Source organism: Artibeus jamaicensis, unplaced genomic scaffold (assembly GCF_021234435.1).
Source record: "Artibeus jamaicensis isolate MK-2021 breed Jamaican fruit bat unplaced genomic scaffold, CSHL_Jam_final contig_196, whole genome shotgun sequence".
Classification (NCBI taxonomy): Eukaryota; Metazoa; Chordata; class Mammalia; order Chiroptera; family Phyllostomidae; genus Artibeus; species Artibeus jamaicensis.
In genome coordinates, this window is record NW_026521401.1 from 1,198,271 (window position 1) to 1,226,130 (window position 27,860).

The 27,860-nt window shown below is 36.3% G+C and overlaps 1 protein-coding gene and 1 pseudogene across 9 annotated transcripts in view; both read right to left on the bottom strand.

The window, feature by feature from the left end:
- Positions 1-27,860, bottom strand: part of SIK3 (SIK family kinase 3) — a 280,765-nt gene that overhangs the window by 143,781 nt on the left and 109,124 nt on the right. For all 9 annotated transcript variants that reach the window (XM_053672225.1, XM_053672217.1, XM_053672227.1 and 6 more), the window contains exon 2: positions 1,366-1,482. In XM_053672225.1, the coding sequence (XP_053528200.1) occupies positions 1,366-1,482 (117 nt within the window). The remainder of the gene's footprint in view (positions 1-1,365; positions 1,483-27,860) is intronic.
- On the bottom strand, positions 9,333-22,370 carry LOC128628432 (peptidyl-prolyl cis-trans isomerase A-like; annotated as a pseudogene).

The following is a 27,860-nucleotide window of genomic DNA, read 5'->3' on the forward strand; positions in this document are numbered from 1 at the left end:
CAGAAGACAATTTGATATTCACCCTGGCAGCTCAGACTCTGCCATTAACAATACTAGCTGCCAGAGAGCAAAATTAAAGCTTAAAAGAGAGCATTGTTCAAAGCCAAGGCTGAAAGGAGGGAAATTCTTACAGGCCAGTGAAATCTCATGTAAGAAAGGTAAACTTGCAGAAATCCATTATAAGGTTAATACTTATAAGTTAACTTTTTGAGAAAGATCAGCCTAAAAAGCCCTAGAATTATTTAAAGGTGATTTATTTAAGAAAGTGAGGTCAAGAAATTTACTCAGTCTATCAGAATAGGAAGCAAGCAGAGGTCAGATACCTCTGAGTTTGCAGACATAGGTCTTCAAGCAATACCAGAAAGCTTTCACAAGTTTACTTCTGGGGTATGATGTAGATATGGGTTCAACATAATTTAATCTGATAAATCTTAACAGGTCTGTTCTGCTGATTCTAGTTCAATTTTACTATGTGAGTAGCTAATGACAGAGAAAAACCCTAAAGCTGTAGCCTTAACCACATACAGTAATATCATGACATGATTTCTTCTGGGCCGATAACAATTTACTGCAGGCTAACGGCAGCAAACGAACACAGTGGGTAGCCATTTCCTGCAGAACTAGGGGATGGCTGTTCTAGTAGAAAGCATAGGCAGAGCTTGTGGCTGCCAACACAATACAATTTGAGAAGCACCCCAAAGCCCCACTTTTTCCAAAATATCACTTCCACCAGTCTGATAAGACAAGATCCTCCCCTATCTGACTTGAAATTGCAGCAATTCGATTTACGGCTTCTGCAGTAGGGATAGGGAATCATTTTTGATGATAGCATGGAATATGCATGTTTCTTGGGAAGGTAAGAAAACTAAATTAGAAGTCTCTTCCATTATATAGACTCAACCTCTTGGTTATCAAAATAAGCAAATGCTACCTTGCAAAACTAAAAACTAAGTCCGGGCCTTACTAGAATAGAAAGGAGATAGGTTCTGGCTGATACAGGAAGCCATACTTTATCATTTGCCTTCATAATTTATAACATTATCACACAAATTAGTGTTTAGATAATGTTATAAAAATGTGTATTCATCTCTAGCTTCTAATGTCTCAAAATTCTATGTTCCTTTTGAGTTTCCCATTCTGTTTTAAGATTCTGACTTAAGTTCTCATCATCTTCTGAATGACCTTTTTGTGTAATTTTCACTAAGAATGGCATAAGTACTGAGCAGGGGGATGAAAGGGTGGGGAAAATAGTAGGATGAACATGTTAACATGGGAACAAAGTTGCAGATGTTCACCCAATCAACCTTTACTTTAAAGGGTTTTTGTTTTTTTATGCTGCCATGCAATAAGCCACTAGACTCCTACCTGGTAAAGCCTGATGATATGGGGGTGGCAAAGCATCTTCATAATTTGAACTTCTCGGAAAATCTTCTTCAAGTTTTCTTCATCTAGCTGGGTCTTGTCTATGATCTTGATAGCAACCTTGTAACAGAGGAAGAAAATTTACTCTGATGCATTCATTATTAAAAGGGGCTTACTAATGAAAATTAAATCTACTGTAAAACATTATATTTCATAAAACACAAGCTGCCAGTATTTTCTTTGCAGAATGTCAATGAATTTACTCTTTTTAAGAAGATAGGAAATGAATTTTTAGCAAGTTTGTCTCAGAGGAACAGATTCAAAAGCTAATGAGTTTTCTGCCATTTCTTAAACTGTTTCTACAGTAAAATCCCATGATAAAGTACTTCATTACTCCATAGATGTGGTTACAGTCTGAGCAAATCATGCTGTAGTGCAGAGCATGGTATGTAGGGCCTCTTATAAGGACAATAAACTTTATCATAAGTACAGATGATTTAGTTATGGTTCAACCAGAAATTACAAAGCTGCGTTCCACATCTCATCAGGTGCTTGTACAGCTCAATAATACTGGTGGTGGTGGCAGCAGCAAGCAGTAACCACATCCTGAACATTTGTGTGCTAGGCATAATTCTCAGTGCTTTTCAAGTACTAAGTCATTTAAACCTCATGACATCCCATATTAATATTAATCTTGTTTTACACATATGGAAACTGAGACACACAGAGATTAAGTAATTTACATTTATATGTGGTAGATCCAGGATTGAAGCCCGGGCAGCTTAGCTTTAGAGTCAAGTTCTTAATGGCAATGATATAAAAATGTGAGGCTCTTTCTGTACTGTATATACAGTGCATTAACATTAAACAACTTTTTTATTTTGCCTATTTTTCTTAAGATATTCAGCAGCACAAAAAACTATGAAAGGTGAACTTTTAAACAATCTACTAAATCTAAATTTCCTCTTTATTCTTAGTGAAATTCTCAAAATATTGTGGTACTCCAAAATAATTGTGTGCCAATTTCAATTACTCAATCAGCACGTAAGCAACGAATAATTAGTTGGATGAAGGACCAGGACTAGGCAAATGCTGGTCCCTTTCAATACTTAAAATTCTATGATTCTACATACTGGGATAGGTAAAGAAAACTTATTTAAGAAAAAAAGCAAAACCAGGAAAGCAAACTATGAACACTAAAAATGTTTAGCCCAGAGAAATAAAGACTGTGTGGAAGTATATTTGATAGATGATACAAAAGTTTGAAGACAGCATAAAAGTAAATTAGTTTGGAGTATTTCAGATGTTAGAATGAGGACTAAAGGGAGACAGCAAAAGGAGACAAATTTCAGCTTGATTTAAAGAGTATTTAAACCCTGCCTAATGATGGAACATAATAAAATGATCTGGGTGTCATTTCAGCTCCAAAGATTAATCATACACAGCCTTGACTTCAAGAAATTCACAATTTACAAAAAAAATATGTGAAACAAACAACAGTAGAGTGTTGTAATACAATCACTAAAGCTTTGTGCAAGATATAATGGTATGATCTTCACCTGGGAGAAAAGACGTAGACACAGGAAAAGACTTCATGGTGAAGGCCTAACTTGAGAGAAAATTGGGAAAAACAGAAGGGTAGAAAATTTTATGAGGAGAAACAGCAGAATCAGTAACAAATTTCACCAGCTGTTTGATTTCTTATAAGATGTCTCCAACCAACTTTGGGCCTAGATGAAGGCGTAAGTAGACACACTGTGCCCCCTCGCACAACCAAAAGAAGGACAACAACAATTTAAAAACAAAAAAATGACCAAAACTGCCAGAAAATCGAACTGTACAAAAGTCTGACAACCAAGGAGTTAAAGAAGAAATATTCATCCAGACTAGTAGGAGGGGCGGAGACAGGCAGCTGGGTGGAAAGGACTAGTTATAGAACAGAGGTCCAAGGTGGGGCAATATTTGGGCCATCCGGGGATGCCAAAAACTGTTACAGAACAACGGGGCTCCCCCCAGCCCCTGGCCAAGGACAGTATACTAATATCATTGGGACCACCTACTGGGCTTGTCTGTCCGCTGCCAGAGGAAAGACATCTCTCAAAGCCAGAGACTTGTAAAAAGGAAAGGATATGTTTATTTAAAGCTATACTGATTTAAAGTAGTGTCCCAATGTCCCCATTAAAATATCAAAGTCCTTTTGGATACCCATAGATGCCCACAGCGCTTCCTTCACCCCTGCCCTAATTCGGGGTACCATAACTCTGGAAAAGAAGCACACATCTGTGTTTCAGGCTGCTAGCACTGTCAACTGTGTCACCATCCAAGCAGAATCTCTAATTACTCCAAAGCCATGTGGCACCTTCTCATGGTCTACTGGCAAGGGTTCTTTGTACCCACTTTCCAGGCAAAGTCTCTCCTGCTTCGCAGGCCACGTGGCCAAAGGGAACACCCCAAAGCCGTGTGGGCCTCTTCTACCAAAGCTGCAGGGGTCTGCACTCTGGCCAAAACCACATGGTTCTTTCCTTCACATGGCTGCAGGGGTGGGTAGGGTCACCACTCTGACAAAGCAACATGATGATTCTCTCTACCTCCAGCTGTGGGGGGGGCCCACTCTGTCCAAAAGCACGTGGCTCTCTCTCAGTGACTGTGGTGTCTGGGTTTAAATCCCCCTGCCAATATTCCTCTGTACCCCCATTTCTGACTCCTCCCACAATCAGTTACACCTGCCAGCATTCCTGTATTATTCCAGCTTTACTGAGCTGCCATCATGAGTCTGAGTAGGTATGGCCCCATATCCTGGAGCCAACTTTCCCCAAGCTCCCAGGTAAGCACTATAACTCGGGGGACCTGCCCCCCAGTTCCACCTTGGGGGGAAGTGACTTCCATAACCCTGGCTCCAAGCCTGGCAACAGCCATTTAACATATCCAAGTAACCCACCAAAGCCTACAGATATGTTAAATAACGAGGCCATGGATTAGCTGCAAGGCTGTGGCTGTACAAAACAGCCCTGCATGTTCCTGCTCCATGTGTCCCTTCCCCCAACTTACACCTGTGGGGGAAGGGGTGAGGACATCTTATATGTCTCTCCAATATTTCCTATAAACACCTTGAGTTCTGGACCCCATTCCAAATGCCTTTTTGGGGCCCCCCTCTTGGCTGCACCCTGTTATCACTAGAGGCGGTTGGTAGAAAGGGCAGTCCAACATTTGTGTGCAGAAAAACTGAGAGGAACAACTAGGGAGTGAGAATGACTGCGCAACCCAGGGTTCCAGTGAGGAAAAATAAAGCCTCAAAATCTCTGACTGAAAAACCTGTGGGGGGTTTTGCAGACACGGGAGAAACTCCCAGACTCAGAGGAAAGTTTGTTGGAGAGACCCACAGGGAACTAGAACACACACAAAACCACTCACCCAGGAACCAGCACCAGAAAGGCCCAATTTGCTTGTGGGTAGCAGGGGAAGTAACCAAAAACCAGTTGAGAGCTAAGCAAGTAGCACTGATCCCTCTTGGATCCCTCCCCAACATACAGCACCACAACACAGTGATGTGGGTTGCCCTGTCGTGGCAAATATCTAAGGCTCCTCCACTTACTATGAAACAGGTATGCTGAGACAAAAGGGGGGAAAAAAGGCCCAAATGAAAGAAAAGATCAAGATCAAAGCTCCAGAAAAAATACAACTAAGCAAAAAAGAGACAGCCAACCTATCAGATACACAATTCAAAACAATGGTAATCAGGATGCTCACAAAATTGGCTGAGTAAGGTTACAAAATAGAGGAAAAAGTGAAGGCTATGCAAAGCAAATGAAAGGAAAATGTAGAGGGAGACAATAGTGATAAAGGAAACCAGGACTCAAATCAATGGTGTGGACCAGAAGGAAGAAATAAACATTCAACCAGAACAGAATGAAGAAAGAAGAATTCAAAAAAATGAGGAGAGGCTTAGGAACCTCCAGGACATCTTTAAACAATCCAACATCCAAATCACAGGGGTGTTAGAAGGATAAGAGGAAGAACAGGAAATGGAAAACTTAATTGAAAAAATAATGAAGGAGAACTTCCCCAATCTGGCAAATGAAATAGATTTCTAGGAAATCCAGGAAGCTCAAGACAGTCCCAAAGAAGTTGGACCCAAGGAAGCACATACCAAGGCACATCATAATTATATTACCCAAAATTAAAGATAAGTAGAGAATCTTAAAAGAACCAAGAGAAAAGGAGACAGTTACCTAAAGGAGTTTCCATAAGACTATATCAGTTGATTCTCAAAAGAAACCTTGCAGGCAAGAAGGGCTGGAAAGAAGTATTCAAAGTCATGAAAGGAAAAGACCTCCATCCAGATTACTCTACCCAGCAAAGCTATCATTTAGAACAGAAGGGCAGATCCAGTGCTTCCCAGATAAGGTCAAGTTCAAGAAATTCACCAGTACCAAGCCCTTATTATATGAAATGTTAAAGGGTGTTATCTAAGAAAAAGAGTAAGATTTAAAAAATATGAACAGTAAAATGACAAACTCAAAACTATCAACAACCGAACCTAAAATCAAAAACAAAAATGAACTAAGCAAACAACTAGAACAGGTACAGAATCACAGAAATGGAGATCATATGGAGGGTTATCAACAGGGAAGGGCAGCAGGGGAATGGAGGAAAAGGTACTGGGAATAAGTAGCATAAATGGTAGGTACAAAATACACAGGGGGAGGTTAAGAATAGTATAGAAAATGCAGAAGCCAATGAACTTTTATGTATGACCCATGAAATTAAACTAAAGTGGGGAAATGAGGGGGGGCACATACTGTGGGGGGGAGTAAATGGGAGAAAATGGAACAAGTGTAATAGCATAATTAATAAAATATATTTTTTAAAAAAGAAGTATTGAACCATATGATCCCTAACCACTTGCATTTCTGCTTGTCCTCATTACTGTGCCAAATCACATACAAGACCTTAAATCCAGCAATTAATCTGGCACCTGCACTTAATTCTCTAAGAACAGTTCCCAAAACACAGAGACAAAAAATCACAGTATACAATGTCCTTTTTCAGAATAAATACCTGGGTCTTAATAGTTATTATTAATAAAACCTTACACATGAAGAGCACACTATAATTTACAGAATACTTTCATATACACAGTAAACTTAGAATATGGCAGATGTAATGGATCATGAGTTATAGGTATATCTAAGGACATGGGTAGGTGATAGCAGAAACCTCCAGTCTCAAGGAACTGCATTTGTTTACCTCAGAGAAAATATTACCATGTTCTGTGTGTTCCAGTATGCACAAAAGGTTAGGAAGCACACTAGGATTTGTTAATCATCAACTGTCCAGACTGGGCTTGAAATCCTTTATTCTGCCATGCCTACAAATGGATAACATAGAAAAAGTAACAGGGGAGAGGAGGTGCAGAATGTGAATCTTCAATGCATTTGACAGTATTTTTGCACTTTTTCACCCCCAAGACAATAGTGGGTCACACTACAATTGGGAGAGTCATTAAATGAGGCTTTCCAGGTCACACTGGACTCATTCTTAATTTCATCTGCATTCTGAGACAACGGGATTTTCTTAAGGTAAGTAGAAAAAACGAACTTCATTATCTATGACAAGACTGCCAAATTCATTTTCACCAGGGGCCACATCAGCCTCCGGGTTGCCTTCAAAGGGTCAAGTGTAATTTTAGGACTGTATAACTGGAACTACTCTTTAGGGGCAAGGAGCTCGGCACTGCCACGGGTAGAAACAAGGTGCCAGGCCAAATAAAACAAGGTACAAGGTCGGATTTGGCCTGAGGGCCTTGTGTTTTTCACCTGTGATCTACGAGAACAAAGTTGGCTATAAAGAGCTCATAACACACACTATGCACTTATAAATATTTTTAATTTAATAACATAGTGGTATACTATGGATGTAGTTTTGGTTATAACGAGTATATCTGACTTCACATGAAGGAAATATGGTAATACATTCAAAATGTATTCTTTTCAGGGAAAATTGCATTAAGTATATAATCTGTCTTAGACGATGGACACAGAGAGGTTTATAAAAATTAAAACATTAAATTCCTGTCTACTCTTTAGTAAGGAGACACAGAGAGGTGAAGCTCTGCCTAGCAGCCAAATATAGTATCAAAAGTAAGGACTCTGGAATTGTCTCTTAACATATAACCTTGAGCAAGTCATTTAATTTTTCTTACCTATAAAATGTAGGCAACAATAGAACCTATATTCAAGGTCATTGGGGATTAACTAAACTAAGGTATGCAGTCTGCTTAGTATAAAGCTTGGCATGAGGTAAACATGAAATACACATTAATTACAGATTCTGTCTGTTACTATTCATTGGCTTTTCTGGAATCAAGCTGTAAACTTTAGGCATTCCTTGGCAACAATTAAACCTGCATCATTAAGCAACATAACCCAGGATCTGAAACACATCAGCTTCTTACTCAAGGGGCTAGTTGGGGGGGCCAAGAAGCAAAATAGCTAGCAATTTGTGGTCAGCATTCAGTATTAACCAGCTGCTTCAGCTGATGTGTGCAGTATATGGAAGAAATGTAGCTAGGGGGAAAGTACATTTCATTCAGGAAAGTCACACTGAGCCACAGGATGGAACTTACAGCCAGACCTGATCCTGAGGGCTGTGCCAGTGAGAGAGTGTTCTGCTTTTTCATGGTAAGCCAGGCCCCGCTTCCATCCTCCATCCATACTAAGTAGCTAACACCAGAGAGAAGGACACATAATGCCACTTAGATACTTAATGAAGAATGCAACTTCTTAAAGCTCCTACTTTAGGTGCAAACTGAAAAGTGAAGGTTACCTAAAAATCAGAAAAATACCAATGAGAAAGAAACTACCATGTCAGAGTACAGGTAGCTGGCAAGAAGGTATGATTATTTTGAGGATCATAAAGTCTTCCTGCTACAGATTACTGAAGGCTATATTATAAAGACTTTAGCTTAACATACATACCAGTTATTTGAAAAATTAAATGTGTCTATAGAAAAAGGTAAATTGGTAGATAAATAGAAGTCCTCAAAGAATATTTTTAGATTGGTGCTTAAATCTCTGAATTACATATTTGCACTACATATAAAAATATAACAAGTAAAAAAGGAAACTTCCAACACATTACCAACAGACCATGTATTATTTAAGTGTGCCTACTCTACATAGAATTCATCTTGCAAAGAGCATGATTTTGTGAATTGACACCAGTATTAATTAAACATGGCACTGTATCAAATACATTGTTCAATAGATACAGATTGTGGGAGTCCTTAATATTTTCCCTATCCAATATATTTTTCAGTGAACAAATTCTTTTTACATTAGCATGCAGTACAAAAAAATTAAATTCAGATGTGCCAAATTTGAAGTCACAATGCTCTATTATTCATTCTAGAATGAGAAAAACATTTCCCCCTTTTAATTCTCACTTCTAAACCACAGTTCCTCTACCTCTTACCTCATTTTTGAAAGCTCAGTAATGATCATTGACAATAAAGTTGAAAAAAATAGTGGTTTCCTCACAATAGCAATAACTCACTAGCACATCCTGACACCATATTCTCAGACAAGATAAGGTAACAAAATAAAAACCAGTGAGCCAAGGAAAAGTTCGGTATTAAGATGAAGACAAACCACCCTTCCTCCTCACCTATTAGAAATAAATATGTTTCTTTATTCAGGGATATGCTATGACAAATGGACTATACTACTTAGGACAATGCAAAAGACCAAGTGATAAAATTCCTTTAAAAAGAAAAAGTACTCCCTTACACTAACTAGTACACAGATTCATGACTAATAATTTCACAGAATACAGTAAGCAGACTAAGTGCTTCTAAAAAGGAAGACAAAACATTATGACAGTGTGGAAAAGAGTTTATTTTTTCAATATTCTTTTAGGAAAAGATCTACTAAGCATTGAAATGTACTAAAATTTAGGCAGATATTAAACTTTTCCCATTGTGAATTATTTTCAGTGGGGCTGTTTTTATATTAACTTCTGCTGCTATATTTTAATTTTTTAATTCTATGACAAAGTTTATGTAGTCTAGATCATTCTCAGCTCAGGTCTAAAATCATTTTATGGTCTGGATCTATTTTGTTCACTACAGTAGACATCAACCACATGTAACTACTGAGCATGTAGAATGTGGCTTGTCCAAATTGATGGGCTATAAGTGTAAAATATACACCAGATTTCAAAGCCTTAATATCAAAAGAGAATGTATACTATCTCACTGATAAATTTTATGTTGATTACATGTAGAAATAATATTTCTGGCCATTTAAAATATATTATTAAAACTAATTTCAACCCAAAGGCAACCTATAGAATGGGAGAAAATATTTACAAACCACTTATCTGATTTTTTCATTTAGTTTTTATTTCTTAATCACAAACTTAACTCTGCAATCCAACTAGACTTGAAGGAGTAAAGAAAACATGGAACTCAATGAACTGCAGCAAGAGCATGAAGATTATACAACAACATTCCAAGCAGATGGGGGTGAAGGGGTGCTCGTTGAGTGACAGAAGGAATGGTCTGATGGTTAAGATGAAACACAAGTAAAATTTATTAAAGTTGTCCACAGTCAGTAATGGTGATCTTGTCATTCCTGGACCCAGAGCACTCCATGGCTGTCAAACATCCATGCCATCTTTCACCTGTCCAGAGACCACATGTTTGCCATCCAGCCACTTGGTCTTGGCAGTGCAGATAAAACACTGGGAACCGTTTGTGTTGGGTCCAGCATTTGCCATGAATAAGATGCCAGGACCTGTGTGCTTCAGGATGAAAGTCTCATCATCAAATTTCTCCACATAGATGGACTTGCCACCTGTGCCACTGTGGCGTGTGAAGTCACCACCCTGGCACATAAATCCCAGAATAATTCTGTGAAAGCAAGAACCTTTAAAACCAAATCCTTTCTCCCCGGTGCTCAGAGCACAAAAGTTTTCTGCCGCCTTTGGAACTTTGTCTGTCCCAAGGGCTTGCCATCAGCAGCAATGTCAAAGAACACAGTGGGGTTGACCATGGCTGGGCATAGGAAGATCTGCAGCGGCAGTGGCATCTGTCTGCAAGGCCTGGTAAGGGGTTAAAATCCATAATATACAGAGAATTCATACAACTCAATAGAAAAAAAGGAAAAAACCCAAATGACCCAATTAAAAACTAGGCAAACGATCTAAATCCAAAGACATAAAAATGTCCAATAGGTACATGAAAAAGTGCTCATTACCACTAATCATCAGGGAAATGCAAATTATAACCATCATGAGATTATCACCTCACGCCTATTGGATATCTATATGAAAAGGCAAGAGGTAACAAATGTTGGCAAAGAAATGGAGAAAACAGCCCTGACCATTGTGGTTCGGTTGTTTGGGAGTCATCCTGCAAAGCCTGTAGGGGCTGCCAGTTGATTCCCAATCAGGGCACATGCCTAGGCTGCAGGTCTGGTCACCAGCGGGGGAGCATATGAGAGGCAGCAGATCAATGGTTCTCTCTCACATCAATGTTTTTCTCCCTCCCTCTCTCTAACAATCAATCAATCAATCAATAAAACTTTAAAAAAGGAAATGGAGAAAGTGGAAATATAAATAGTGGTGTAGCCACTATGGAAAACAGTATGGAGGTTCCTCGAGGAATTACAAATAAAGTGAAGACTATGCAAAGTGAAATAAAGAAAGACATACAGGGAATCAACAGTAAAGGGAAGGAAACTGGGATGCAAATCAACAATTTGGAGTAGAAGAAAGCCTAATAAACATTCAACGAGAACAGAATTAAGAAACAAGAATTCAAAAGAATGAGGAGAGGCTTAGGAACCTCTGGGACAACTTTAAACATTCCAACATTTGAATCATAAGGGTGCTAAAAAGAGAAGAGGAAGAGCAAGAAATGGAAAACTCATTTGAGCAAATACTGAAGGAAAACTTCCTCAACCTGGCAAAGGAAATAGGTTTCTAGGAAGTCCAGGAAGCTCAGGAGGGTTATCGGCAGGGAGGTGAAGGGAGGAAAATGGGGGAAAAGTACAAGGAATAAGAAGCATAAATGGTAGGTACAAAATATACATGGGGAGGTTAAGAATAGTACAGGAAATGGAGAAGCCAAACAACTTATATGTACAATCCATGGACACGAACTAAGGGGGTTGGGGGATGCTGTTGGGAGGCAGAGTGTAGGAAGGAGGGAAATAAAGGGGAGAAAAAAAAGAGAAAACTGTAATAGCATAATCAATGAAATGTATTTAAAATAAAATGTTTTATTGAGATATTATTCATATATGACAAATCACTGTATAATGTGTATGTTCACATACTTCTTATGTATACTCACAGGGCAGTGCAACCATCACAGAAATCTATCAATCATTTTAAACATTTGTCCCCCTAAAAGAAGCCCTGTAACCAGAGGCTGTTACTATTCTCTCAACATTCAACTCCTCACCAGCCCCAAGCAACCAGTAACCTACTTTCTGTCTCTATATTTTTGCCTATACTGAACATTTCAAAAAAAAAATAAAGCTAAATAATATGTGGATTTTGGTGACTTGCTTCTTTCACTTACCATAATGGTTTTAAGGGGTATCCATGTTTGTAGTATTTATCAATACTTTATTACTTTTTATTGCCAAATATTATTCTGCTATATAGATAAACCATTTTAATTATCTATTCATTATTACTTGATGGGCACCTGGGTTGATTCCACATTTTGGTTATTAGGAATACTGTTATTATAAATATATAAAATTTTTGTGTGACTATGTTTTTATTTCTCTTGAATTTATACTTAATAGTGGAATCCTGGGTTATATAAATTTTTATTTAATTTTAAGAAAATGACAAAGTAGCTACATCATTTTACCAGCAATGCAAGAGAAGGTTCTAATTTTTCCACATCCTCACCAATACTTACTGTCCATCTTTTTTATTATAGCCATTCTAATGACTGTGAAATAGTATTTCACTGTGGTTTTGATTTTCATTTCCCTAATGACTAATGATGTTGAACATTATTTACACATTCATTGGCAACTGTACACCTTCATTAATTTTTAATTAGGTTTTCTTTTTGTTGAGTTGTAAAAGTTCTTTATGTATTTCAAATACATACCCTTTATCAGATATATAACTTGCAAAATTTTCTCCCATTCTCTGGGCTGTCTTTCACTTTTTTGATGGTATTGTTTGTAGTAGTGGGCTGTCTTTCACTTTTTTGATGGTATTGTTTGTAGTAGTGAAGTTTTTTAAGTTTTTTAAGTTTTCAATTTTGATGCAGTCCAATTAATCTTTTTTTCTTTTGTCCCTTGTGCTTTTGGCATCATACCCAAGAAATCCTTGCCTAACTCCCAATCACAAAAACTTATCCTATGTTTCTTTCTAAACGTTTTACTACTATATATAGTTTATATAGTAATATATATTTACTACTATATTTTTACCTCTTACAATTATATCTGTGATCCATTTTGAGTTCATTTTTGTTCATGCTGTAAAGCAGGGGTTCAACCTCACCCTTTTACATGTGAATATCCAGCTGTCCAGCACCATTTGTTGAAAAAAAATTATTCTTTTTTTTGATCCCAATGATCTGGGTGGCCTTGTCAGAAGTCAAATGACCATAAATATAAGGGTTATTTCTGAGCTCTTGATTCTATTCATCATTGACCTATCTGTCTCCTAGTTCTTGAGAGTCCAAATATGGACAGTCACCTTACTCTGTAAGGATGGTATTTATTACACAATACAATGGTTTAGTAGAGTTTCAAGGACCCAATATAGGACCCAGGACCCAGGACCCAGTTGTGATTTATGAGCCAAATGAAAAAGATTTTTGCTTGTGGTTTAGGGGAAACTTTCTAAATTGTTATTATTTTCTAAATCAACAGATAAAGCAAAGATTAAAAATTAGGATGAAATAATCTACCAACCTAGCAAAATAAAAACAGAGAAACAGAACTAACACAGAATTGAAATAACAGTTACTAGGCAACCACAGCAATAAGTAAATGGAATGACTAGTCCAAACTATTATGCAAGTTGATTCGTTCATCAACATAAGTGTGTACGTTTAGATCCCAACTACTTCTTTAAAAAAATGGCTGAGGTGTTTACAAAACCAAATACATAAAATTAGATAATTAAAATAAAAGCAAACCAATACATTCTTTTATCCTAATTTTCTCAAAGCCATAGTGCCCTTACAGAATGGATGAACATTTCCAGATTGGCACGTGCAAAGGATTCACCAGCATCAAGTCCACTGGTCTAGAAGCAACAGATACATGGGGAAATTTCTACTGTACGGCTAGGAACAGAATGTGTTACTGTCTTCAGAGGAAAATAAATATAGGAAGTTCTGGTCCTTACCTCCCCTCAAGTCTGTTTTTTAAACAACTAAGGATGAAGAAAGTTAGGGTTTCTTTGTCCTTTGGTTCCTCCAAAGTAGGTCAGGTCTGTATTGTATACAATACATAACTATTGAGTTTCACATTCCTTCAGAAAGGGAAGAGATGTCAATGCATAAAGACTTGTAATAAACAGCAAACTCCGGTTAGGGGTGGAGGTAAAAGAGTACTTCTGCTGCTAACCAAAAAGATAAACAGAGAAATAACCTTTTGCTTTTAACAATAGTAAGTCAATTTTAAGACAGAATGAGAGGAACTGTGGACAAATCCTCCAAGTTTTATCTTCTTCTTAGGCATGTTCCCGACTTGATAAGATTGACATAAAGAAACTGTGAAAATTAAATTCAAAATATATCTACTGGAGGATTTTATTTGCAAAAACACCCAGCAAAAGGTTAATTAAGAGCTAATATTTACATTACCAAAGTTCTTTCCTTAGATAAAGAATCACTGCATGGTTCCTTTCAACAATATGCTAATCAAAATTTTTACTGTGAAATAAACATGTCATACAAACCATAGTTCTTTATGTGCTTTTCCACTCTACCCCCCCACCTCAAGATATCCATTATTTTAAAATTTATGTTATCATTCCCTTGCTTTTCCATGTATTACCAGACAATGTATTATCTAGGTCTGCCTATTCTTAAACTTTATGAAAATAGGATAATTTTTTTAATTCTTTTTTTATACTTATAATATTCCTCCATGAAAATGAATGTAGCGAAGCCTAATTTAATTTGTGCTAATCCTTTTATAAATACATCAAATTTATTTATTGCTTTACAGTTGCTAACCCATTTGAGTTGTTTATACCTTTAGCTATTAAGAACAGTACTTTAAGTATCCTTATATATGTCTCCTGGGCCATGAGTTGCAAGAGCTTCTTCACTAGGATTACTTAGGAATCACTAAGTAAAGCCAAATTATTTTCAAAATGATTGTATCCAGCTGTAGGACTGTTCCTACTGCTCCATATCCTCTCTAACAATTATTTTTTTGTTTTTCCTAGTCTAGTGGGTGGTGAAAGACAAATAATTCCTCACTGTTTTAATTTGCATTTCTTTGATTACTAAAAAGAATGAGAATCTTCTCATATGTTCATGGACCATTTGTTTCTGCTCCTGTGAAATAAACTTGTAAGTTTCCTATTTTCTTTTTTATCTTTAAAAAAAATTTGAACAGTTCTTTTATATTCTAGATAACAAACTTGGTCAGTACATTTGTCTCGTGTTTGGCTTATCTTTTCACTATCTTTATGGAGTCATCTATTTCTTTAGTAAAATTTTTATTGAACTATATATAACCTATATACAGAAATGTGAGCAAATTATAAGTGTAACCCACGTACACAAAAGCAGTTTGGGGTTCTCAGTAATTTTAAAGAATATAAGTAAGGGAAAGATCAAAAAGTCTGAGAACTGCTAAATCAGAAGTATGCGGTATCTTACTACCCTCCACATCACTAACACCTCCTATGTCCCATCTCTTTCTGTGTACTAAATCCTTGAAAGTTTATCTATCTTCCAGTTCACTCTTCAACTCTATTCAATCTGTATCACTTTCCCGTTGTGTTTTTCTTTATAATTTTTTTTTAATTTCTAGAAGTTCTACTGAGACTGAGATCTTCCTTAACATTTTCCTCATCAATTTTGAGGTTCTCTTCATTTATTTTAATCCCCCCTTTATTTCTTTAAACATCTACAATCTTTATAGACTAACAGTTGCTGCTGATAGTTTGAGTTGTCTATCACTGTGTAACAAACCACCCCAAAACTTTGTGGATTAAAACAAGAATCACTTATTTTGCTCACAAATTTGCAATTTGTCCAGGGCTCAGAAAGGACAGCTTGTCTTTCCTCCACAAGGTATCATCTAGGGCAGCTTGACAGAAGGTTGGAGGATCCACTTTCATGATGGCTTACTTACAAGGCTGGCAAGTTAGCACTGGTTGTCAGATGGGAGATCAGTTGGTACTGTGGGCCTGAGGCCTCAGTTCTTTTCCATATGGTTTCTCCATGAACTATATAGAATTATTCGCAACATGGTAACGGATTCCAAGAACAAGCAGCCCAGGAAAATACAAAAGAAAAGTGTAGCATTTGTATGGCTTAGCCTCAGAAATCACATAATACCATTTGTGTCATATTCTTTTGGTCAAAGTAGTCACAGTGGAACAGGACAGAGACACTATTTCTTGATGGTAGAAGAGCATGGTTCTAAAAGAACACATGGGTTGGGAAATATGGTTGCAACCATCTTTGGAAAACAATGTGCTAGATCTAAAAATCAGTTGCTTATTTTCTTGTGCAAATTCACATTTCTTGCAACTTATCTATAAAGACTCTGTTAGGCCTGTCTATAAAGTGTGTTTCAAATCAGAGATACGAATTTGATTCTCCCAGACACTAGGAATCACGACCAACTGAAAGTACTTTCAACTAAGTTATCAGCTTAGAGATTTTCAGGCCTCATAGGTATGGTTGCAAACCATGTGAGTGCAGGCATCTGCACAGGCAATTTCATGGGAGGCCTTTTTTCCATCTCTTCATCCAGATCCAAGATATCAACAAACAAGTGTCTCTATGCAGGGAATTTTTTATTCTACTTATCCACTGAGGAAGTCACCTTTCTGGTACCAGTTTTATATGAGGCAGTTTCCAATATGACCTCCCACTCTGCTTGGACACTTCTTTTATTCTTGTCCCTCCCTTTTGTTCTAATTGTGTAAGAAACAACCCTCAAAATAAATACCATCTTCACTACTTAGGGAAATCACACTTTCTAGTCTTTTCAAGGGCTTCAATTGCTTTTCTTGCATGAGCTCCAGCATTTTACATATATTTTACATGTATTCACATATTTTCCCTTCACTTAAAAATGTTCTGACCAGAAGCTTCTCTGCACATCCAATCTACCATATTACTGAAAAAGATTACTCAACATTCATTTTAAGCTATTTCTTATATACAATTATAATTTCAGTATTATCTATATTTTCAAAAGGCAATTAAATAGTATATATTACTTGGATGGTAATAATTTGGAAAATGTGTATAATTAATACCACTTCCTATAAAGCAAATAATCTGTGGGGACACAAACTTATCAGACACACAAAGTTTAGCCCTATACTCTTCATATCGTTTAATTCCTATTGAGGTTTATACTCCTGTACACATTTTAAACATGGTTTAAAACTGTACCACAACCTAAGGAAAAAGAAGTTTTATTGATTTAAAGAAAAAGCAAACAAACAAACAAAAAACCCTATTTCTAAAGCCAATGTCTCAAGGTTTAAAAAAAATTGGGGCCAATGTCTTGTAAGAAGAGATCAACTCATTTTCTTCAGCAAAATGAAAATGAATTAAATGGATTTAATATTCACATGCATTTTTTGAAACAGATACTCTTACTGTAAATTATAGTCAAGACTCAAAAGAAGCAGGAACAGCTCATGAGGAAAAGAAGAGCTATAAACCATTCAGATAAGAGCCTTTCAATGTTAGACCTTCCCACCATGCTGAGAGCTATGGCTATAAATTACCACATTCTCAAAAAGATAATAGCCAAATTTATGTCCCAGGTGAAATGGCTATTACAACTGTTAGTCACCACGAGCAAGAGACATAACAGCAAATCATTGAAGAGACCATTTATTGTTCTTCATCTTACACAATACAATATAACCCTTCCAGCTCAGCCTTACTATACATCACAGTGGTCCATGCGGACAAAATCCACATGGAAGCAAATTCCAAAAGGTAATTTACCCTATAAAGAGCATGCATTTCCATATTCCTCATCATTGCTCTACTCCTCTCTGGGTCTTAACAGCACTTGACAGAGGTTGGAATTTACTACGCATAAACTCTGGAACCCAGATTAGAAAGCTCAACAAAGTATGCATTTGGCACTAGCAAAATGGTTGCTTTGAGCACTGATTTGAGTTTGCTACCTTAGGATATCTACAGTTTCAAAAATGTGTCTAAGACTTTTTAGATTAAAAAATCAGAAAAAGGCACACGTCACACACATTCCGAACACAGGCTTAGGAGTCTTCTGATATCATCCTCTTTATACCAACAAAATACCAAGGCCATTATTCAATGTGTGGTTTCTTTTCGTAGTTAGAAAATTAAAAGAAATTAATAGCTTTGGATATATAACTTAAGATAGCTTTACTCTGAGGTACTGTCCTAACTTGGATCTCTGTATATAGAATCCAAAAGTACCAGTTACCAGACTCCCAAATTGGGATCTACAAAAAGTTCTTTTCATTCACTAGCAATCTTTCTTCATACCAGAACTTAAAAAATATCTTTTGTAATCATTGTACTTATGAAAGAGTCTGCAACAAACTCAACCCCTATTACTTTAGGGATAATACTCTGCATATACCCGGTTGATAGAATTCATATATACTGTATTTCATCTCATACCTTATTGATAGGTCATCTCCTAAGATTAAAATAAAAGAATTAGGTATCATAACAAGGTAAACAGTGAATACACAGGAAACATTTATCATATGAAACATTATGAAGATTAAAAAGGTTAAACCTGAGAAAGGAAAATGCTCAGTCTGAATTATAAGTAACCTAACATATGCAGATTTGGGGGCAAAGTTACATCCTACAGTTTTAGGCAATATCAATCTAATCCATAATATAGTAATGAATACTCCTGTCTGAATAATAAGGATATTGATATAAATTATAGCCTAGAAATTAAATACTTGATCTTATTAGATGAGTACCCTTATAAATTAATAAGGCTTTGCTTGTCCATCTGGACATTAAGATGCTAGTCAGTACACAGGTTCAGTTATAACTTAGTCTGTTTTGATCTGCTTTACATCAGTCTTTTGGCCTCCCTCCACTGCTCACCTATATCTTTGAAAGTATCTTTATATATGTCAAAGGTCGTGGGTTCAATTCCAGGTCAAGGAACATGCTTGGGCTATGTGTTCAGTTCCAGTCAAGGCATGTATGAGAGGCCACAAATCAATGCTCTCCCTCTCCTTCCCTTCCCCTCTCTCTAAAATCAATAAGCATTTCTCAGATGAGGATTAAAAAAAGAAAAGTCCTCATTTCCCCCTGCATAGAAACTGAACTACTTACTAGCATAAACCTCAACCCATTATTTCAGAAATACAGCCTTTAGGAAGAAAATACGTTTGTAATTTCAGATACCTATAACTGTCAAATCACATGACCAGGTCTGGGTTTCTACAGGCCTATAGTAGCTCACTTCAGTTAGGGAAGCAACCCCTCAAGGGCATCAACCATTCTGGTAAGGAATAAAGCACCAACATATGTGTTATATTTTGGATATATACCTTTTTTTCTGTTCATGCTTCCTCCTTTCTCTGAAGAACAATTTTTAAGTTACAATCTGAACTTATGGCTTTCAATTATTAAGTAGATATTCCCAATGCCATTAATAGTGCAGAAAGACAAAAGAGCCTACACTTGGGGCAAAAAAATGAAGTTGGAATCCTAACTCTACCACTAGTTTCTTATCTGTAGAATACTTTAAACAAAGTTGGTATAGAGGTTAAAACATGAATCTACTAGAACAGGAGCTGACACAGAACATGTAACTAACAGATATCAGCTGTCCTTATGTTAGTATTATTATTATTCTGTGTATTCCTGATCAGGTTTCTACCCTGTTTTCTAGTAATTCCAAACTTCTGTCACTTTCTTCAATCCCTCTAACCAACTTCAGATGCCTAATTTTCAACAGATAATCTGGCCTTGTATTTGACAGAGAAAATGAAGAATTCCTTCAATTTCCTTGATATCGCTATTCATCTTATGCACCCAAACTTGCCTATCTTTTTCATCAAAGAAGCAGGTCTTCCCTCCAACCTCAGGCCAGTAATAAGTGCCTAGGAAATGTTAGTCACTAGCTATCTTCCTCCTCCCCTATCTCCTCCTCTTCCTTAAATAAAAGAAGTATTAATTTTCAAATTCCACATTACAGGAGCTGACTGATGCAATTATGGAGAATAGCTGCTGGTTTTACTGAATTACTCTACTCTTCATCCTCAAAATCCATTTAGTTGGCATAAGGTCAAATTCTCAAAACATAACCACTGGTTCAAACTCATAGAAAAAGAAAGTAGAATGGTGTTTGCCAGGGGCTGGGGGCATGGGGTGGAAACGGGGAGTTTTTAAAAGGGGTATAAAGTTTCAGTTTTGCAAGATGAAGAGTTCTGGAGGTTGGTTGCACAACAATGTGAATGTACTTAACGCAACTGTATACTTAAAAATGGTTAAGATAGTAAGTTTTATGTGATGTGCTACAGTAACTACCACAATCCAAATACATGCATACATGTATACGTATGTACATACTAGTACTAGCTCAGTGCCACCCCAGTATGACCTCCACCAGCCTTTGCCCTTAATTCATTTTCTGGAACCCTATTTAAATGAGGGTTAAAAATCTGTTTGGTCATTTCAATTTGCTGAAAGAAATTCCTGGCCACCATTAGAAACTTATATAACCTATGGTTTTATAAAAGATGGCCTGTTGTTCAGGTGCATTTTGGGGTTAGGAACGAATATATTCTCAGAGATTACAAATACAACATCTGCTTTCTTCCACTCAGCAGAAACGTTAAAATAATTCTTCAAGAATACTACTGACACTCACAATGGAATCTTCTGACATTTGCACACAGAATCCTTAGGACAGAGGTAGGCAAGAGAATAAACATATGGTGGAAAGCTTTCTTAGCATAACCTGCTCTAATGAAATCCATGTTATAGGAAAAATCTGACTTGAGATGTAAACATTTATAAAAACTATGGTTTAGAGGCCATTTATTTTTAGGAGGAAAAATATGCAGTAAAACAAACACAGTAACACGCTAAAATTCAGAGTGAGAATAGTAAATAAACCATTTCAACCAGAATAAGAAACTGCATTTTGGAAGGTTGTTTTTTTTTTAATGGTTAGTATTCACTCTTTACCTTAAGATGTTAAAGAATCATTCATTACACAAAGAACAAAGTGTGTTGAACACACGCAAACATATGTTAACAAAACTACATTTGGTTACATTAACCAAACTTTTCTGAAGTTCGGGTGGTACAACTCCCACTCACCTCACAGTACAGGCACAGAACCACTGAACATTAACACTGTAAAGATGTTTGTAAATACCTTATTCTAACTGAAGCATTGAGGGGATAAGTAAACACTATCTGCAGAACTTTCTAATATCCCAACTTTAATATATAAGATATGATTATGATAATGATTTTTAAAAGAACATGTTCACAAAAGCCACTATCAGAAGCTTTGGGGGGGAAATTAACAAAAACATGTGAAATTTGTATGGAGAAAACTCCCAACATTAGTAAAAGAACAAAAAAAAAAAGGGCGTATGCCTTCTCCTTCATAGAAATACCTAATATCAAAAAGAGCTTGCCCTGGCCAGGTAGATCAGTTAAGTTAGAAATATGCCAGATATGTCAAGGTGGTAGGTTCCATCCCTGGTTAGGACACATACAAGAATCACCCAATGAATGCACAAATAAGTGAAACAACAAATTTATGTTTCTCTCCCCACCCCCTCTTCCTCTCTTTCTAAAGGTCAATAAAAATTTTAAAAGCTCTGGCCAAGTAGTTCAGTTGGTTACAGCATCATCCCAATATGCCAAGGTTGTAGTTTTTGATCCCCAGTCAGGGTACAAACAAGTATCAACTAATGAATACATAAATAAGTAGAACAACAAACTGATGTCTCTATCTCTCTCAAATCAGTAAAAAAAAAAATTTAAATACAAAAAAAATTTAAATACATTTTAAAAAAGACCTCAAGTCTTCCTCCTTGCCCTTAAATAATCTACAGTCTAGTCTCTCTTCCAAATAAAACTAAATATAAATACACACACACACACAATTTTTTTTATATTGTGGGTAATAATGGCAAGGAGACAGACTGGGGTGGAGTTTGGGGCTGGGGAGGAGATATGAGGATAAACCAGGAAAACATGTCATGTTACCCAAGCAATTTACCATTTAAATACAAATGTCTATTCTATAATGCTTGCCAGCAACACCTTTCACCTATCACTATTTTTGCAAGTTCAAATGACCCTCAGAAGATCTGTTTCCATTCAAGTCTCTATATTTACTTTTAAGATCAGCAAGGGCTTTTAAAACGCAAAGCAAACATTGGAAACAATGTAGACAGGCCAGAAACTAATTTAACATTGTAAATTCATAGTTCACCATACACTTATTTAAACACTGCACAAATCTGCAACTTGGTATTCTGCCACTATACTTCTTGAAAACAAGAAAGGTGTTGCTTATTCAATACCAATACAAACTATCCTTCTAAGTCCCTAAAGATCAAGAAAAACATCAGCCCCCTGAGACCTCCAAGACCAAAAAGATATAATATCAGAGTCTTAATAAAAGTTATAAAATTAAAAAGCTAAAGGCAACACAATTTTTCAAATACTGTCCTGGAAAAGGGACTAAGTAAATTAAAATGAAAAATTAGACTTGACCCTTTAGAACTGTTAAATTACTACTACTATGGGTTTTCAAATTAAAATTCCATGTATTTTTGACACATGAAATAGAATATGGTAGGACAATTAGTAACTATAAATCTTTAACCTAAGCAAGAGTTTCTTGACAATTTAACCCAAAAATGTACCTAGAAATACACCTAGGGCTTAAGGTTAAACCTTACTATAAAAACTGAGAAGCAATCAATTTCTAAGAGTAATTTCTGCATCTCTTAATATTTTATTACATCAGATCCAAAGCAGCTGAAATTTAAATTTCAGTTTGAGGACAGTGGCAAGAGACTTTTCCTCCCCTCTCCGAGAAGAAATAATTAGAAAAAGTAGACATTCTGTGAGAAGGCAGTAGGATAGTGCGTATTTTAATGGTGCCACAATGAAAAGAAAAGGCTATGACTGACTGAACACATTAACTATCCAAATTTCTTGGCAGTGATACCACATGGTACTTACCAACACTATTATTGTAGTGATCCTGACTAGCCAATTACCAGCAGATCTGCACAAAGTCTACGATTCAGAGGGGAGAACTCTCCTGAATAAAAAACCTACTATAGAGGCTAAGTGTCTAGACACGAGAAGGAGAAAACCTACCAACAGCAGAGAACTTCCCTCCCAAATTCAGAGAATAAATGCCACCTCACCCCACCCCCACCTTTCAGAGAGAAGTAGAAAAAAATGCTTTGAATGAGTCCCGATGGTCAGAAGGCTGACCAAAATTAGATAGATCCCATACACAATAGTGAGTAAAACAACAAATATAAACTGACAGGCATTCAGGATACATAGTCTAATACCTTAGTATAATAGTACACAGACTATCTTATTGGCAGTACATAAAAAAGTACATTTAAAAAGTAAAAAGTAAATTTTTAAAAAAGAAAACATTAATTTCACTTAGTCGCTAGTTTCTTTGAGAATATAGGAAAAGGACCAGTGAACTATATCCCTAGAATCAAATCAGGGACAATCTCTTTGACAGGGTCCCAATTCTTAAACATTAGTTTTTCTTCAAGGCTCTCTATTCTTAGACTATTACTCAGTCACTCTTCCCAAACCTAAGTATGTCCAATCAGACAATACAGCAACTTCCACATCTGTATCTCCAGGTTTTATGTTCCCAACCATCACCTCCTGAATACTACTACCCTATGTGCTCTAATACTTTCAAGTCAGCCCACCCATAATTAAACTGACTATATTTTCTCAGCCTCTGCCAAAACTTCTGTACCCTGAACACCCTGGTCACCTAAAAGCATTTTTTGGGTTAATGCACTAATTAATCTATTTCCTTCCTAATTAATCCATTTACCAAAGGTCACCCATCCCAACTCCCAAAACCCATTAATCCCTCACATTCCAAAATTTTTCTTTTATAATGAAAGTAGTATCAGTTGTTACTCTTTATTAGATAACTTTTCTTTTTTATTATTTATTTAAATTGTTCATATTAGATAACTTTTCGATATGAGGTAGGCATTATGATGTCTGTTTCACAAATGAACTAAATCAAGCTTAATGCTTATCTGAAAGTCAGAGAGACAACTAGGAAGTGGAAGAGTAGGAGTTCATTATCAGATACTAACTCTTAACTACTATATAAAAATGCCTCATTATAGAATGTTTTAAAATTGAGGGAAGAAGGAAACCAGGTATAATTTGATCACCCTAATAACTAAGTTATTAATTCATTATTCACCATATAGTTTCAGTCATGAAGCACAATAATTTTATGAGGTACTCTCAACACTAATAAAAGACCAAAACAAAAATGTATTTTGGTGGTTACATATTGCTTAAATGATAGTCAAATAGTATTTCACGATCTGCCTCCAACCTACCTTTCAACTATATCTCACAACATTCCCCAACTTTTTAGTACTAAGCACTGTGCATAATTACACATTCTCACTCACTCTCCTAAGGCCAGGTCTGTGTTCAATTTTTTAAATATAGCCTTCCCTGACTTACTCAGGCAAAATTAATTCCTCCATCTTCTTGCTTATATATTATTTCATTCCTAACTTATAGCACATACCATCTATGTGAATATATACATACTCATACACACATATTATCAAATTTATTTTAAAACCCCAAAAAGGAAGTCATCTTTTATTTTCATATACAGATGGCCCTCAGTTTACAACGGTTCAACTTATGATTTTTTGACTTTACAATAGTGTGAAAGCAATGCACATTCAGTACAAACCATACTTCAAATATTGAATTTTGATCTTTCTCTGGGCTAACGATATGTAGTACCATGCTCTCTCATGATGCTGGGCAGAGGTGGTGAACTGCAGTTTCCAGTCAGGCATCAATCATGAGAATAAACAGAGAATACTGTATGGCATACTGTGTTGCCAGTGTTTTGGGGATATTGTGTTTTGAACATGTTCAAGGTAGGCTAGGCTAGGCTAAGCTATGATGTTTGGCATTAAATGCATTTTCAACTTAAGATTTTATCATCTCATCACGTATTTACTGGATCTAACCCCATCATAAGTCAAGGAATAGCTGTATTAAACACACATACAGAAATCTCATATATTTGTGTACCTATACGGAAAGGCATTTGTGTAGCAATTCTTAGTATTTCTATTCTTATCTCTTCCTTTCTTATCCCTTCCTTATCTACATTCCATATACTTCACAGCACTGAAGCCAAAATAAAATATTTCCAAAGGTATAATGCATCGCAACTAGTCTACAGTTAGGATCATCCATGTAGCACCTAATTACATGAACTGTACAAATTGTTTCCTTTGTATTTAGGGAAGTAGGGCTTTTCACTGTGCTTTAGGTAGTAAAAGCGGACACCTTTACCCAAGACTGAAGTTAAAAGGGTCAAGGAACTGGGATTCAAAAAGAATCACTAAGTGACCAAATGTAAACAACAGATAAATTTTTACATCTTCCTTTCCCCTCCCCATATAATAGAAATGTTTTTCATACACAACTGATTTTTAAAAAGACAAATAACAACATAACCCAATAACAACCAAACCATGCATATCATTTTCAAATTATCTTTCTGCAACACCACACATTCCTAAATATTTTAATTATAAAATGTCTGGTTTAACTGAAAAACATTTTAGTTATTGCTGTTTAACCCCCCCAAAATGCACTGCAGACAAAATAAATTTAGCCTTTTATGCTGAAACCCCGAAACCCCAAAACACAGGTTACTTAGGTCCTAAGAGTAATTTCTTTTCTTTTAATATATTCTGAAAAGTATACGGAAATAGAGATTTAAGAAAACATGATTATTCTTCTAGTGCAGTCCTAAAACCAGAAGGGAAAAAACCCTTAAGTATCAGGAGGGTAACAGAGAAGAAGAGGGGCTACAAAGATGTCAGCAGGCTGCTAGGCAAAGTCAGGTTGCCAAAGAAACCAAACAGTAAAGAATAAGAGGAAAAATCATTAGTGGGAAAACCTCTGAAATGTCTTTACAGGAGCTCAATCCCTTGTCCCAAAAGACACACAGGGAAGAGATCACCAATTGTCATGAGTGACAAAGAACCTGGAGCACACCAACTGCCAAGCAACTAACTGCCTTTTCTAAGTTATACAGTCAGTATTCATATAGCGATTAGAACGACCTTGAATGAATTAGAAATCAATTATGAATCTTTTGACTGCTGAAACCCCAAATCTATGAGTTAGTGTTATTTTAAAGAGCTTCTGTCAGCTTAGCATTTAAATAGATATAAATGGTACAGTATATTTAACAGATACAAAAATTTTTAAAACCATTACTGTTTATAGTATGACTCGAGAAACTCAGCAAACCAGAAACATTTATAAAATTAGCTAGCCTCCCTTCCTCCAGTCTTAAAGTCCAGTCTAAAGTCATTTTGAATTGTCACAGTTTAGAAGGAAAAAATTAAAATTACAAAGTATTATTTATAAGTAATCAGTAGTCATAGTTTTGAAGAGTTTGAAATGAGCAAACCTATTTGAAATCCTCAAGCCAAACCTTTGTTCTAAGGCCACTAAACCATATTGTAGATAAGGAGACAGGGAATTAATAAGGAAAAAATTATGCAAATAAAAAGAATGTTAATTTTATTTTCTCTGGGAAACAACATTTTAGACCAAAGTGCTTAAGACCCTGGTTTCTGAAGGCAGATTGACTGCTCTATGTCTTATTAGCTTGTAACCTAGAGAAGGTTGCTTGACCTTCCTGTGCTTCAATTTCCTTACCTGATAAAGACAGTAATAATACCTGACTCCGAGGTAGTGTGAGGTTTAAATGAAATTATGACTAAAGAACTTAGAACAAAAAGTGATTGTAATCATTAAATATATCACCACAAAGCCCTGGCTGGTGTAGCTCAGTGGATTGGACGCAGGTCTCTGAACCAGAGGATCGCAGTTTGATTCCCAGTCAGGGCACATGCCTGGGTTGCAGGCCAGTTCCCTGCAAGCCAGTTCCCAGCAGGGGATGCACTAGAGGCAACCATACATTGAGGTTTCTCTCCCTCCTTCCTCTTTAAAGATAAATAAAATATTTAAAAATAAATAAATAAATAAATAAATAAATAAATCATCACAAAATCCCTTGAGATGATCTATTTAACCATGATCTATTTAACCTCTTCATCTTGACCACTGTCAAATATCCCCTATAACACATCATGGTCAAACTGAACTTCCTAAAAAGACTCCTTACATAGTCTGTCTAGAATCTGTGTTTACTCACACCAAACACAAACTTAAGGGTCTGGCTTTCAAGATCCTCTAAAAACTGCCCCCACACAATCTCTCCAATTACCGCCCCCAAAGAGTCAGTTTTAATCACACTACTTTTCACTCAGCTTCATACAAAACACATTTTGTTTCTGCCTCTACAACAACTACGGTCTTTTTAAAAGGCTCTCTTTACAGGCACTTCTTACCCCTATTTTCTACCTGTGCAAATATTACCTACCCTTTCAGAAAACCGCTCAGATTCTTTTAAGACTCCAATATTTTGATTCACAGTGATCACTACTAATCCTCTCAACAACCTAGCTGCTGAGGACAAACATACTGTTCTCTAATTGTGCTAGTTCTAACTATACAAGGTAATAATCTCCTTCAGGGCAGAAACTGTATCTTTCCTCACATCATCCACAGTATCTAGCAAAATGCTGTGCACTCTGATAAGCCTTTCACACATGTGTTTTCAAAGTTAAAAGTAAGGAACAAAATTTTATACAATAAACACAGTAAATTAGAAATTGTTCAATTCTGTATTATAACTTGACTAAGGAGAGTAGAAATAAGAAAATATTCTCTTAAATACAACTGTAATTTAATGACCAGAAAAATATCATTAACACATAAACATGCCCAAATCCAGTGATGAGACAGAACAGATCCCAAAGGACGAAAATATGGCATTTCTCTATCCTTGATATAAAAAGAATAAACAGGGAGCTATTTCACTATTTTTCATTAGGTTGTTTATGGAAGCATGCAGAGTTAAAACTGTCAGGTCTATGTTCTCTCACTAGTA